This window comes from Haemorhous mexicanus, chromosome 17, assembly GCF_027477595.1.
Source record: "Haemorhous mexicanus isolate bHaeMex1 chromosome 17, bHaeMex1.pri, whole genome shotgun sequence".
Taxonomy (NCBI): domain Eukaryota; kingdom Metazoa; phylum Chordata; class Aves; order Passeriformes; family Fringillidae; genus Haemorhous; species Haemorhous mexicanus.
Window position 1 is genome coordinate 13110243 of NC_082357.1, and position 15954 is coordinate 13126196.

Below are 15954 nucleotides of genomic sequence, written 5' to 3' on the forward strand. Positions count from 1 at the left end.
GAGGGGTGACCAGCAAAGCAATGGGAAGTGCTAGGAATGATGGAGGCAGCCCTTAAAAGCAGAGTATTTTTATGGAGTTAAGACACAAAGGATCTAATTTTCTTCTAGAAGACTCATTACCATGATTTTGTTACAGATTATTTATGTGCTGTTATGATAGTCCTGGCAGGTCATAATTGGCTGAAGCCAGAAAATTAGTCACATTTTTCACATTTGGAAGAATGATCTGTTACAGTTGCACTTAATGACTTCATTCCCAGAGAGCCTGTGCAGGGAAGGAACTGCCAGGCTTGGGGTGTGGCTGGATTAACCCTTTGTGCTTCTGGCAAAGGCACCTGGGTTTGCTCATCAGGTGCCAAAAGGATTTTTCATCACTTCAAAGCAGTTCTCTGGCATGTAAGTGATGTGCTGCTTTCATGATAGTTTCCCCTTTCTTTCTCTTTCTTTTAACCTGGGTTAGTTTCGCCAGGCACTGAATTTTCTATAGAAAAATGCCTTTTTTGCACTGATTTGTCCATGTTTTGCCCTCTGCCCATCAGAGCCACTGCAGCATCACAGCCAGTCAAACAGGCCCAGGTTTTCCAGGGATAGTTTCTAACCCCTGGTAAGAGATGGGCAACAGATTAAGCTGAGGCAGGGCTTCATTGGCAGCACTCCTCAGAGCCTTGCTGTGTACACAGCGCAACCCAAACAGTCTATCACAGATGATGAACCAGAAGGGAGCACTATAATTGTTTTATCTGCCTTTTGGGACAGCACAAGCTGCTTACTCTTGAATTAGAGCCTGGTGAATGTCACTGAATCTTCCAGAAAAATGGACAGCTTTGATTTGGGGATTTCCAGGGATGAAGAATCCACTGTGCTGTTGCCTGTCCACTCACAAACTGCTGAATATTCACTGGTAAAAAATGGACCTGAATTGTTCAATGAATTTGTGCTATGTGGGATGGCAGCATTTGGGTCATGTTGCAGTTTTGTGTAAGTCTTCTGCTAGACTAAAGAGAAAAGCACATTGCCACAGGAGAAAATTATAGACCATGATCAAGTAAATAATGCCTTGGGATGAAGGGTGCCAAGAGAAAGGAACAGGATGACTTGATTTGATTCGCAGCTCTTTATCGGTGAAATTTGCCCGACTGGTGGGAGGAATGATGAGGAGGACTCCATGATATCAGAAGGCTAATTATTTACTTTATTATACTATATTATTCTATACTATATTGAACTATATTACACTACATCAAAACTGAAACTGAACAGGAACTCAATGGAACAAAATCTTGTGACTATTTCCTGACCAACAGTCTGAACACATGTGCTTGGCCCTGATAGGCAAAGGAAAAAAAACACCATCACTATGGGTAAACAACTCCATATTGCATTCTACTTTGGCACAACACAGGAGCAGCAAATGAGTTAAGAATTGTTCTCATCATTCTTTTCTCTGCTTTTCTCACTGCTTCTTTAGGGTTCAGAGAATGTGAATCCCCCAGCTCTTGTAGAAACCTTTCCCATTTCACTACTATCTGTTTTGGTTGGTAGGTGTCAAGACCAGCACAATTTACTCGGGCTTGAAACTCAGACCTGGGGGAACCTCCCACCTGCTTTTGGACATTCCCTGTTTAAATGGGCAGGGATGGCATGAGCCATTGGGTCAGAACATCCTGCTGATGACAGGAGCAGCTCAAAGCATCTAAAACCCCACCACAAGCAATGACTAAACCCCATCCATGGATCTGGGAGGAAAGGCTCAGCTCCAGGCTCTGTGCAGACCATTCCTCCAGGAACACTGGAGGTGCAGGGCTGCCCTCTCCTCCTGGGAGCTGCTGCTCTCTCTAATCCATCCTCTGTCACTCCAGCATGGGAAAGGGTTGGCCAGGACTGAACTGAAGGCACCCTCTTGATCAAAGTAAGAGGTGGGAGCTGGAGTGTTTGTAAAATACTGTACAAATGGGAGGGTTTGATGGTGTTAAATGAAGGATCAGATTCATTAAATTAAGTGGAAAGCAATGTACATGGATGATTTCAAGGGTTGAGGCTGAATACGAGTTTCAAATAGGAAGTGATCAGCCACTATACACAACACAGAGCAGCTCTCAAACATTTTTAATGACAGTATTTGTACACACTTTAGTTTAATTAACACATGGCACAGGAGAGGGTTGGTAACTAGGATGTGTAGTCCACACCAGTTGTCTCAATTAGAACACATGAAATTTCAAGCATCAATACACCCAGAAGAACAATACCCATCCCTGCCTGGTGAGGTCTGGCAGTTTGAATTTCCATCGCACCTTGTGCTTCTTGGATGTGGCAGTAATTCCTTCCCTCCAGATGGAGAAGTCCCTTTAGAAGTCAATGATCAGATTCTCATTTGGATCTATTTCTTGTTTTGCAATCAAAATTAAGGGGACTGTGTATTGTCCCTGCCCAGTGATCCATGTCACCTTTCTGACAGTTATGTTTATTAGTAAATATGTAGTAATTGCTTCCAGAATTAACTGGAGCTGCTCTTCTGTGCCTGTATGTGTAGGAGAGTTTTCCTGTGGTGTGTGATCCCTTTGTTAGCTTGGCAGTCCCTGTGTGTTGGGGGCTGTGGCTGGGTTTCAGTTCTTGGCAGGCTCGGTGCTGGTCCGGGGCACCAACTTCAGAATAATCGGCTTCTCTGGTGTTAGGAGCCCCACTGAACTCAGCTTGATTGGGATCTGCAACAGTGAGAGGGAAAGCACAGGAGGAGATGGATAAGTGAAACATGCAGGGATGAAAGGTCCAGGCACAGCTGCATCTGCAGTGCCCAGAAGTGTGAAATGTCTGGCGTTGGCACCCGGCTCTGCCCGTGCCAGCCCTGAGCCTCCACGTGCCCCTCACCTGAGTCTCTTTGCAGGTCTGGAAGGTGAAATGCTGCAGCAGGGAGACGATGGCGACTTTCAGAATCAGGAGAGCAAACCTCATCCCAATGCAGTTCCTGGGCCCAGCTCCAAAGGGCAGGTACGTGTATGGGTCTATGGACTCCTTGTTTTCCTTACTGAACCTGGATGATGGTTGGGGAAAAGAAAACCACCAAACCTACTCATCTTATTTATCCCGGGATCTCTCACTGCTGCCCTGCAGAGCCTGCTTTGGGTTTTTCCTAAAGTGTCTCAGGCTACCCCTGAAATTGAGTGCTGTGACCAAGCCCTTGGCAGGGACAGGGTAGGGTCCCACTTGAGAGTTTGATTTTAATTCTGTCCATCCAGATTAGTGGAAGTTGGAAGCAAGGTGAAAATTCAGGCAACATCCGCTCCCACAGAGACAGATATTTCCTGTCTGTGGTATTTAGAGAGAGGAGAACCAGAAGTTGTTTTGGTTAGGAGCAGCCAATGGCTTCAGTTTCTCTGGGAATGAGAAGTACATATCAATTCCAAAAATAACCAGCTAGGTAGGGAAGGCTGTCCTTGAAAACAAGGAGGGAAAGCAACTCTGGAAGGATCGAGTCTGGCATATTTAGTAGAAGCTTGTATGAAGGGAACAGGCTCAACAAGAAGGATTATACAGACAATGGCCAGCAGTTACAAAACCCCCAAATTTACCCACTCTCAGGATGCTTAAAAACTGGGTACAAGATCCTGTGAGGTATCAGTGCTATTCTCCTAAGAAGATTATGTTGTTTGAAACCCTGCTTTAAGCACAAAGCTCGATTTCCTTTTAAAATGACATTCCCACGAGCCTACAAGTTCTCATCCGTATTGTTTCTCAAAAGATAGGACAAACACCATTAGGAAGCTAATCAGAGATTAATGCTTAATTACTGAGGAAAGAGCAGTGTGATATTTCTACCCTTTCATTAAGCTTTTTGTACCTTTCAGGCCTGAACTCATCTGGGTTGGGCCAGTACTCAGGGTTGCGGTGCAGGACATAGGGTGGGATTGTGACCACGACTCCTTTGGGAATGGTCACTCCATTTATCTCCACATCTTTCTTGCTGACTCTCTCAATCCGGCCCCCGAGGGGATAGACCCGGAGGGTTTCGCTCACTGTCATGTCCAGGTATTCCAGTTTCATAATTGCTTCATATGTGATTGGAGCCTGCAGGACAACACAAGCAAGATGACCAGGTATGTTGGCATCAGAACTGGATTGTCCAAAAATGACTGTGGAACAAGGGTATCCCCAACCCACACTGCCCCAAATTTGACTCGGACTGACTGAGGAGCAAAATGCAAGGTAGAAATTGAGCAATTGGTTTCATTTTTTCCACCTCTGAGTCATGAAAATGCCTGGAAATCCACATCCTGTTCTGCAGAGTGTGCCACATGGGTTTGAGCAGTTGGGGTGGCTGGAAGGTTCCAGCTGCCAAAAGAAAACCACTGCAGGGCTGAGTTGTCTAAGTGTGTGTCTCCCAGAGCTCTTGGAAAATCCATGGTGTTTAGGAGCTAAAGGCGTCTCATGGCTCTGACTCAACCAGGAGGCCTTGCAGGGTCAGAGTCCTCCCCATCACTCAGGGTCCCCCTTACCTTGTTGGGCAGGACTGTGTCGATCTCCTGCAGCACCTTTTCCTGCACATCAGGGTGCATGGCCAGCTCGTAGGCCAGGAAACCTAAGCTGTTGCTGGTGGGTTCATACCCAGCAAAGATGAAGATGAATGCCTGGGCCAGGACCTCTATGTCGGTCAGGGCTGTGGGGAGATGAGAAAAGCAGTGTTGTCTGATGGTCTAAGCAAGGAGCAGGCAGCAGCAGGTGCTGTTGAGGCAGGTTTGTTGCAGTTGTTTTCTGATAAAGCTTCCATATCTCCTCTACCTGCCTGGAAAAATCCATTTGATAGAGGAGGCAGGTGATTTCCTGGGCATAAATAAGTGACATGGCAGTCCAGCTCCCTGGACAGGGATCTTAGCCCTGGTGCTAGCTCCAGGAGACAGAGCTCCATCTGGAGCTGGGTGGTGAAGATGATGATGATACAAACTGCTCCCCTTATCCTCCTTGCTCCCACAGCTCCGTGCCCATGATGAGGGTTTGGCTGTTGTTACCTTTATATGAGGGATTTGCTTCGCTGTTGCCCTGGCTGGCTGAGCGCTGGTGTTCAATCATCAGCTGCAGGAAATCTACCCTGCCCTGAGAGGGGAAAGCAGGAGAGTCTCTTTGGTGACAGGTGCCTTGCAGGGCTCAAATAAGCAGATTTCATGGCCTAAGCACAAGTCTTAGACTGAGAGCATCCCCAAAATGCTCACAACTTCCTTATTGAAAAACATAATGCTTGCTTTTTATTTTGGAAACCTGTCTGTCCTATCCATTAAGCCACTGGGTGGGAGAGCAGTGTCTTGAATGAATTTGGGCAAAGGATCCAAACTCTGCAAGGCAGAATTTGGTCAGGAAGCAAGCTGCAGTTTTTGAAAAGCGAGAGGGGAAGGCACAACCCTAAAGGTGATTTTGCTGCTCATGTGCTGCTTACTCTGCACTCACTCATCCTCTGCCTAATCTTCTTCAGGGAGTCTCTCACTCTCCCATTACAAGTGCTGCAGACTGAGGTTAGTCCAGCTCTGCTGAGCCTTTATCTGGATTTAGCTTCAGATCACGGATGTACAAAGTCCCCCTGATTCTCTGCCAGGACGGGTCATGTAGGGCTTTTCTGACAGTATTAAAATGAAGTGTTTACACTTGAGTAGGCTCAGGGTTTTGTTGAGTCATTGTACTTTGGCTTCACCTTTGATATCATCGCCCTCATTATATCTCACTTCAGTGTTCTTTCTGCCACAATTGCTCTCAAATTCCCACTCACCTTGTGCGCCTCCTTTTCACGTTCCTGCTTAATTTTGGCAAGGGATCTCATAAAAAAATCTACGGCATCACTGGAGAAGATGTTTATATTCATCTTGGCCATGATAGGATTAAGGAATGGGAAAGCAACTGAAAAACAAATCAAAAATTAAATTTCAATTTGTAAATAAACCCCTCCTGATAGCTGTGGATGCTACTGGGAATTTATTTCCTTTTAAAATTTATTTTGATAAATAAATAAAAGAGAAAATACAGACTTTGCTTTTTTTCCCTCTGTTTCATTCCCTTGGAATAGTTTTTGTGTCACATGGGCCCAACTCACTTGGTTACCATCATTCATTTAAGAGAAGACCAAGGCATATTCCTCCTCCTATTTCTAAGGCTCTGTTTTCTAAGGACATGTTCCTTCTGGACACAACAGGCATGTGGCTCACAAGAGAAATATTGAAAATTCTGAGTTCTTTGTTCAGGCTGAGCTGTTCACTGCCTTGCTGTGATCATGCAAACATTTTCAAATCCCTTTCAAGGCTTTTTCTTCCTCATAGAAACTGGATCTTGATATTCTCTAAAGATTCATGAAATCTACAGCACCAGAACCTCCTCTGTGGACAGATCCAAACTTTCCCTGGGTTTCAGCAAGGTATCTGACATTAATTTAAGCCATTGCTGCTAAGCTATTGCACTGGAGGAAATTACACCTAATTACAGTCCCTACTAAGCACTCTCTTCCAGAAAATGCATTTCAGATAGCAGGGCTCTCCTCAAGCCTCACTTGCTTTTCAACCTTTAAATAATTTCCCAGCACTAAACTGGCTATTTCTGGGTGGTTCAAAAGTTTCCTGCACTGGGAATGCCAAAGGTGGAGGAAGCTTTTACCTGTCTCATCCCCAGGGTTTTTACATGAAGGTCATAATGAGGAAATGATGAGACAAGGGACTCTGTAAGACTTCATTCCTAGCAAGGGAAGTTGTCCAAACAAAACGTGGAGTCACTTACATGACAAGATGAAGACTGGGTTAAAAAAGTCAAACTTGACCAGTTTCTTCATCTCTCTGACAAAGGGGTCCTTGGGGTTGTTCATGGAGTCAATGTTCACACCAAAGGAAGTGCTGGTGACCACGTCCATGCTGTAACTCCCAAAGATGCTGTTGGAAGGTAGAAAAAAATACACTGTGGTTAAATATTTGGACTGAATGAATATACTTTTTTTCCTCATGTCTATGTGACATTCAGATAGAAAGTCTCGGAAGACCTACTGCCTTAGGTTTGAAAAGAAAATTGGCTCTGTGGTACTGAACAGCACTTCTGGAGAAGGGGATAGATTTTTAGAGAGCTTTTGTTTCCAGCCTGCACAGGATATGAAGTCAGACAGGTTCTCCAAGGATTTTACAACAACATGGAATGGGTTGGTGGAAGGACAGCGTGTGGAACTTAGCCTGATAGCCTCTTGAGGAGAGGTGGCAGCACGCCTTGCCTCAAACAAGCCCTGGGAGTGGTCCAGTTCCACCCAGCACAGCCCCCTGTTCCAAGCTCTCCAAGCCCTCCCTTGCAGGGTTTTGGTCCAAGGGGAACTTTGCTGGTTTGTGGTTCCTGCTGTGCAGCTGCCCCTGCTGCATTTTTGCTTTGAAATTGGGGGTGCAATACACACAGGGTTTTGTCCAGAGCCCATATGGAGGGCACGGATGAGGCAAAAACACTGAGGGCCACTCTACAGCCTCAGTCCCCCCCAGCATGGGCCTTGTGAGGGATGAGCATCCCACACTTCTGTGTAGGACAGAGGTCAGCAGCCTCCATGTCCTGGGGAAGGAGAAGGTGCTGCACAGAGATTCTGAGTGAATGCAGGACAAATTGGGTTTTCATGCCAGTCTTGGAATTATCTTGGATCTCTGGATTCACAAAGCTGTGCTGGAGCATTTTCCTTCCCATCTACTTCTGGGAAGTTTCCTAACATCCAAATTAAGTTTTCCCCTTTTAAATTTCCAGTCAGGCTTTCAGTAAGTCCCATTCCTCCTTTCAGAGCCCTGGCTGACCCAGGGAAAGATCTGCATTGCTGGTAGCCAATGAACCACAGCACTTTTAACGAGCTTTGCTCTGCCTGCTGCTCTGAGCAGCTACTTACTCCTTTACAGATATTGAGCTGTCCTCTTTCACTTGCTTTTGAACATTCTTCACCAAAGCTTCCCCATAGTGCTTTATTATAGGGAACATCTGTAACACAAACCAGGCATGGGCACTTCAGGACAATCCATTTTACTCCTTTACATAGGCTTGTGAAGACTATGGGGAGTTTCATGAATATTTACAAATAAGATCTCTCTGCTCTGGCTTTCCTGTAAGAGTTTTCTGGTATCAGTTAGGTATTAATCAAACTGGCCAGCTTAGTTGCCAGGCTCTGACTAAAGAAATCAGCCCCCTGTGATAATCACAGTCTGAAAACTCTGCTTACTGACTCTGATTCAGTCTATACCTGCCCCTCTGGTTTACCTCCTTTAGTTTCCCACTGGTGAAAGTTGGAGAGAGCACAGTACGGAGCCTTTTCCATTGGTCATCTTCAGCTAATGAGATGGCGTTGTTCAGCTCCCCAGCCAGGTCCGTGCGCTGCAAGGGGAAACAGAAATAGTTAACCCCAGAAAAGAGAGCAGCCGCCTTGCAGGGGTAGCAATGTGGCAAACAAGCCCCTGCCCGGGCTCTTCCAGTGCCATTGCTGCTGGCAGCTGGCTGTGGCCTGACAAACAGCCTCTCTCAAGGCACACATCCATAAATAAACCCCTTTCCTACACTAAACCAGCTGTGAGGTGCCGTTCCCAGACCCAGAACAAATCCAATCAGCCCAACACCTGCATGTCCCATCCCTGCATCCCAGCTGGTAGCACGTGTGCACCCTTACAGATTCCTGCACGCTCCCACAGACCCAAATCCATCCATATATACATAAATATATAATAGGTGTGAGAACAGACTTGGTCTGCTCCCTCTGCCAGCCCATGTGTGCAGCCCAGGCTACAAGGCAGGGGAACAATGACGTGCACTGGTTGTGTTCAGCAATCCCTGTAGTGCAGCCGCTGGTTCCCAAAGCATGTTTGGCATGCCTGTCTCCTCCTGCACTTTTCTGGACTCTCTGGGCCATCCCAGCACTTGTGCTCTTACCCTGCGGTTGGTGAAGGTGGTGTAACAATCTTTAACCAGCACAGATTTGATGATCTGGGGGTCTGTGACAGCCAGTGTGGGTTGTCTGCCATCGTAAATCCTGGTGGGGGGAGAAGTCAACCAGGTAAATAAGCCCAGATAATTGAGGTGTAAGGCTTGGCTGATGCCCACGAGATGCCCATGTGTTGAACAAATGTTCCTCCATCAGCAACCTTGTTACTCTATTGTCTGAGTACAGCAATGTAGAAAGCAGAGATGGAAAAGGATTCCCAGACCTTTTCCCATCTGGTTTTGGAAATGGTAAAGGGGGATAAACACCCTCCAAATTCACTGGGAAATGAGCAGGGCTCAGTTGCTCAAAGGACCAGATACTAAATGAAGCAAGTGTCTTCACTTCCTCCCCTGACTCTCTGTGTTTTTCCAGGCACTTAAACACATTACAGTATTAGAAGGAAACTTGTTCGACCCCTTTCAGGCTCTTGAGTTGGGTGTCTGGAGGCTTGGGCTGACAGCACGGAGACATCCTTGGAGATGAAACTCAGCCCTTGTTTTTTTCTTTTTAAGCTGCCAGTTCTGAAGGCTTTCCTGGAACAGATGCAGATTAAGCTGATCTGTGCTTTCTTCCCATTTGTGCAAGCATACATTTTCCAGACTCCATTTCTTAAAGCTGCTGTAGGGACCAGTGGATGCATCATGCAGGATATACAAGGTTGTAGCCTAAGTTAGACCAACAGTGATGAAAGCTATGGGAGGAGGTGTCTAGAACAGAAGAGCCATAAACTGCAGCAGCTCCTGCTACAGCAGGTAGGGTTCAGCAGAATGAGGAATTCTTTGGATCAGCTCCAAAGGGAGTCATTCACATTCCTCTGCTATTGGTGACCAGAGGAACCCAACCTCCCAGTTCCAGATCCTGCTGAAGTAAATAGTTCTGCTGATGATTTTGTTTGGGGCAGGTGAGGGCCTTTTGTTACCAGATTTAAACTGCTTTTCACAGCACTGGTCAAAATATGTATGGTCAATAGATGTCTGATGTGACAGTGACACAGCTCTGTGTCACCAGGCTCCAAGTAAGCTACCTGCAGCACCCTGTCACTGCTGCTCTCATCCTGTTGGGACTGTCAGGGCTGCAGGTGGACAAAAGGGAGCTCTCCTAATGAATATTTTCTCCCATTTGTGCAGATTCTAGTTTTACTCTCAGAAGAGATCAGTGGTTCATACTCACCCCCAGACTTTCCCGTATTTCTTGAAACATTCCTGGTCAAATTCCATGAAACCCTGTGGAAAGCAATTTAAAAATTCTGTTGGGCTATCCTGGATTGAAAGAGACCCACAAGGACCATCCAAGTGCAACCCCTGGCCCTGCACAGGTCAGCCCCAAAAATCCCACCACATGTTTGACAGTGTTGTCCGAATGCTCCTAGAGCCCTAAGATCAAGACATCTGCTCATCCCTCCCATCTGGGACTCCTTCACTGACTTTGGTGTCTTCCTGTTACTCCTCTACACTGCCTGCATTTTGTTCCTTGCTCTCACTAGAGGGAGGATTGAGGCACTCAAAGAGTTATTATCTCCCCTGGGGCCTGCAGATGGTCCCTTGACCCTGGCCGGGCCCAGTAGTTTGTGGGGAGAACTGCGCCTGAGGGGGGCTGATGGCTTCCTCTCTCTCCTGCCTGGTGGTTTTGAGCCAAACTCAATGCTGGTGGAATCTTGGATGAGCTGGCCTGGCCAGGGGCTGCTCCTGAGGCTGGCAGGCCCGCCTGGGCCCTGGGGAGGCAGCCAGGCAGAGACCAGCAGCAGCAAGATGTCAGAAATCACAGCCATGGCCCGGCCCGGCCTCAGCCCCCACACGCTGCCCTCACCTGCCCAAGGACACCACAGGAATGGGGCCTGGCCCCTGTTACCTCTTTGCTGACCAGAAAAGAAACAGGGAGTTCCCAGGTTTCTTTTGTCTTTAGCATGTGTTTTTCACAGAGCTGTGTATAGCTTTCCAGTGGTTCTAACAGATTGTCACTTACACAAAAGCTTTGCATCCATTCTGTGGATGCCTCCCATGCAAACCCACCACACCTTTGCACAGGCCCTGTGTGACAGAGCAGCTGGCTTTTGGAGATAACTTATCACCACTGTGTATCTGTTCAGCTACAGCTGTGCCAGCAAAGGCAGCTTCAGGCACTCACTTTGCGATATTCCAGGGATGTCCCAAAGAAAGGCAGAGGTCTTGGCCCGGGAATGCCCAACTTCTTGAACAGACCAAATGGCCAGATCCCATATCTGTGGGACAGAAAAGAGCAGTGTTACATCACTGTGGCACTGGGGCTGCGAGCCCTCCTAAACCTGGAGATTGCAGCAACATCCCTTGGGACATGAGGCAGAGAAGGTTGAACTGAGTGGTGGGAAAAAAGCAAGTGAAAACTGCCCTGTAAACAACTGCTTGATAACCATGGTAAGGCTCACACAGAGCTTCAGAGGGATCCTTTTGGTGTGAAAGCAATTGTTTCCACCAGACCACCTGTGGAGACAACATCTGGAAATCTTGAGCAAAAGTCCTGCGAGGGGCTCATTGCCTACCAAAGGAGAGGCAGAAAACAGCGCTGGAAGAAGGAACACCAAGCTTACATGTTTGTACTGAAGAGAAATCAAAGCAATGCCAGGAATTCTGTCCCAAACAGGGCTTTTGTCAAACTGTACTTCAATTTCAGTAATTGCTCTCCTTCCCTTAGTCCAGCATTAGCTCACTGGAAGCCTAGTCTTCATGGTTTTCTCTTTAGATTTTATTGTTGCCTTGTAGGTTTCTTTGCTCTGAAGCACCCTTCCTGGCAGCTCTGGAGCTATTGCTCCTACCTTGGGGCTTTCTCTTTCTCAACAAGGGCCTGGGCTAAAGCCCTTTGAAGCTTGTCTTTGGCTGTGTTGAAGGAACTCCTCAAAATATTTGGTTTTAGTTAGTAGCTGCAGCTTCCCTGGTGAGCAATTCATTGCAGAAGGGTTGTTAAGCAGGGAAGGTTTGGCATGGGGATGTTATCAGAGATCCTCTTCAGGTCACAAGGCAGCAGCTGCTCAGACAGGATCTTAGGGATGCTTATTTGAAAAGCCAAAAGCTAGGTTGAGACTTAGGGAGGGTCTCCCTTATAATTACCAATGTTCTTTTAAATTCTTGGAACCCCAAATGAGATCAGTGTGCCCCAGCAGAGCTTCTGCCAGAGCACAAAACACAGATCCCAACTTATGGTCCAAACAGGATCGGTGACAAATGGAGAGCTGGGAGCCTTCAGGTGAAGAAAGGTTTCACACGACTCAGTCTGTCAATGTTTAACCTTTTTTTGTCAAAGGTTAATTCAGTACTAAGAATCAAATGTTTGTGGGTTCTCTTTTGTAATGTTTATAGGTAGCCAAGGCTGTGGGAGACCAGGAGATGTCAGGCTGGGCAGGTCACAAAGCCCAGAAATACAAAGCCCAGAAATACTGTAGGAAAACAGGCTTAGACCACTTGAAACATGGCCAGGAAAATGTAGTCCAACACCCCTACAAGTAAATTGTCTCAGGCTTTTCTGCAGACTGAACAGGACTATGCAGGGTAAAGCCAAGGAATAGTCATTGCTTCTTCCCACCATGGATGTGAACCAGAAATGCCTGAAATTCCCTCTTGTGTGAACTAGAACAGTGTTGCCCCAGCAGGACAAGAACCATCTAAACAACCTCTCTGTATCAATGGGGAGTGAAATTTCTCTTTTAGCTCTGCTATCAGAGCACAAAGTTCTGGGTTTAATCCCTTTTGCCACAACAGAATCACAGGTGCCCACAGAAGGCACAAGTCTGGTAACCAGCAATCTCAGATAGCCACAGAGTTACTGAAATGGGAGAGCTTGGGTCAAGATTCAGGGTGGCTGTTTTGGTTATGTTGGTTTGGTTTGTGGCTTGGTTTTTTGGGTTTTTTTTTTTTTTTTTGGTTTTTTTTTTTTTTTTTGTAAGAGCGAGCCCCACACAGGCTTTTCAGTGATCCAAATCACAGGAAATATTTGAAAAAGATGGCTAAAACTTTCTGAGCTTGCTGAGCTGCTGTGGCTGGAGAGTTGCCAGGGCAGACAAATGGGCCATGCTTGTGTACACCACATCAGTCAGGGTTTTTAAACCAGCCCTGCCCTGCTGCAGTGCTGAATGGCACCAGCAAAGCCAAGGACAGCATTTCCTCACTAGCAGGGTTGCCCTGAAGCACTGGGGATACATTTCTGCTGTGGGATTTTGTCTGCAAAGCCAGGAGCAGGTGGCTGGCATTGCTCTGTGCTCCACTCCTTCCCCCAACATGGGTAGCTGTGAGGAGGGACATGAAATGGAAATCAAAACACTGCAAAGAACTCTTCTGGTCCAGGTGCCCCTGAGGAGAATCTTAGCTGGGCACCATGGGAGAAGTCAAAAGGAGTAAATACTGATCCTACAGATATTCTTCTCCCGGTGCCTTTCTGCTGCTCTCCAGCTGAGCGGCAGGGTCACCTTCTGCTGGCTTGCCTGCAGAGCAGCCTCAGCCAGACAGGCACAAGTGGATGTCTGTGAAAAATCACCTGGTGGATCAGGACCCTGACTGAACCAGCACCCTGATGGGATCCAGTGCATGGCATCGTTATTATCCAATTATTTCTTTGATGCTGAGCAGTAATCTCTTAACTGGATGGAAATATTCCAAACCTTGGAGCAAGATCACACACATGTACAGTCTTTAGACATCTCTGCTACATCCCAGAGCCTGGTTAGATTCTGGAAAACTGGGAATCACATCTACTCTTCAGCAGATTAGTTGTATGACAGTGAGCAAGGGCAAGAAGAAAGAAATGGCAGGAGCAGAGAATCAATAAAGAATATTTTACTCACGCTAGCAGGAGGGCCACAAAAAGAAGTATAAGGGCCCATGTTTCTGTAGAGAAAGAAGGCAGAAGGTTCATTTCAGCTCTTCTCTGACTGGCTCTGAGCTCTGCCTTGATGTGCTTGCCCCACGTCTGTGGGAAATAGAAGTGTTTCACGCTGTGCAATGTTTTTTATCCAGTCATATGATTTAGGGGCCCTCCTTCTATGACAAAGGAGGAGGAGTGGAAGGTAAAGGTAGAAATGTCGGCTAATCTGAAAAACACCATTCATGTGATAGACTGCACTGTCTAAGGTCCAAGTTATTTAATGCATGTGTTGCCAAACATTTCAGCTGGTTTCCCTGTTGTAAGTAATAACTGCCTTCCCATTGACTCATGCCCCTGGGCTCCTACACCAAACTAAATAAAAACAGGTTACAATGAAAAGGTAAATCCCAAAGCAGGTGTCAGCGCTGGTTTACAAAAGGGAAAGAGAAGGGAAAAGGTTATTCACATATTGTATGACAAGAGGGTTTCTAGCAGATGAATCAACTTTGACAGAATTTAAGATTTTCTTTGAAATCTCTCTCTTTCTGTGTTGTGAAGTGCAAGCACTGCCTGCGGTGTGTCAGAAGCAGCTTCTAACTAAGGCAGGAATTTGTCCCCTCTGAAGGCTCTAGAAGCCCAGTCCACCTTATTTGCTGGCCTGTGGCCAGGTGTCATGTAAGAAAAATGCTGTCACTCCCTAACTATGAACAGTTGCACCCTTTCCAAAGCACAAGCACTCGTGGCTTGTGAATAAAACCAGTGACCACCCTTCTGCCACAGCTGGGGAACAGGAAGAAGATTTTACACAAATTTTGTACAGGCTCTCCTGTAAGGATGGTACTGAAAAGCAAGAGCAGGTGTGGATGTGCTGAGGGGAGATTATGATGTGGAGAATACTGAGCTCTTTGGATGGTGTTTGTTAGTGGGGATCAAGCCAGGGCAGGAAGTTCTATGGTTTGTATCGGTATGCACTACGGCAATTTTAGGGCTTTATTCAGAATTCTAGAAGGAGTAATTCCCTTCATATTAGCAGAGCTGCTGCCTTCAGAAGGGAGTTTACTGCCTGCCCTGGAGGCAAGTTGGGTGGGTGTTTTAATCTTTTGGCACCTCAGAAGCCTTGTGTCTGTAAGGATGTGGCTGTGATAGACGCTGCACTGACCGAGCAGTGGATCTCAGTCCACATCCCAAGGAGCATTATCTGCCTTATCTCAGCATTTGTGTCTCATTTCTCTTTTGCCCAGCCTTTGCTCTGGCCTTTGGAGACAGAACAGTTGTAGATTATTTTGTAACAAACACAGTTTGCTTTCGCTTGACGTGAACAGACAAGTTCATGACACAGGTCTCCAAGCCTATGCTGGGTTCTGCCTTTCTAGATGCAGAGATGTTGCAAGAGCATGGTTCAAGGTTCAAGAGGTGCTTTCCCCTTCAGGAAGTGGTCTCAGCAGTGACTGGTGCTCCAGGGTCCTCTTTGCCCATTTTGACACAGCCTTGAAATTTGAGTTTTTTGGACACCAAAATGTTCCCAACTCGCTGTGTTGGGAAATAGGTTAACACAGTTTATTCAGGAAATGGGATTGTTGTAGGGCTCTCCATCCTCAGAAAAAATAAGCCTCAATCTTTGTCCTCTTTGCACCATTTTTAGGGGAAATTATAGTCTCTGGGAAAATTGGTGTGAAAAAACAGAGGTGCAAAGTCTTGCTGTGGTTTGTGCCAATTGACTTCAAACAAACAACACAACCCCACCATCCCCTAGAGGCAGCTGGTAGACAAACAGAAAAAGCCCTGGGTGATTAATCCATGCCAAAGGGAAGTCAGTGACCCAGGAAAGATTGACTGATTTTCACATGTAAGCCCAGCTCAGAGCCAGTTTATACCCAAAGGTGCACTCTGTTTAAACTGTAAACCCCCAACTGTGGTGTCCCCTAAGCTGCTCAGAGGTGCAGTACAGTTGTTCCTTCACCCTTCCAGGTCCTTTATAACATCTTAGTCCTCACCACCACAGGCTTTTACTCCCATCCTCTGCTTGTTGTGGACATTGGGAAGTCCTCTGCTTCCCACCTTGGCTTTAGGGGAGCTCTCCAGGTGTCTGGAGCAGAGGCAGAGTGCTCAGGGCCATGAGAAGGTGCAACCCCCAATTTTGGCTGTGGGAACACCCTGCTGGTGACACCCCAAGTCCC

General features: G+C 46.7%; 1 protein-coding gene across 1 annotated transcript; it reads right to left on the reverse strand.

Moving 5' to 3' along the window:
• Positions 1-2089: 2089 nt before the first annotated feature.
• LOC132335378 (cytochrome P450 3A9-like) lies at positions 2090-13917 on the reverse strand. Its single transcript, XM_059861866.1, has 13 exons — positions 13758-13917; positions 11075-11168; positions 10121-10173; positions 8899-8998; positions 8236-8349; positions 7871-7959; positions 6748-6896; positions 5753-5880; positions 5004-5088; positions 4494-4654; positions 3839-4065; positions 2869-3031; positions 2090-2705 (listed from the first exon to the last, which is right to left on the reverse strand). The coding sequence occupies exons 1-13, from the start codon at positions 13826-13828 to the stop codon at positions 2607-2609; spliced, it is 1533 nt and encodes a 510-aa protein (XP_059717849.1). The 5' UTR covers positions 13829-13917; the 3' UTR covers positions 2090-2606.
• Between the last annotated feature and the right edge of the window lie 2037 nt (positions 13918-15954).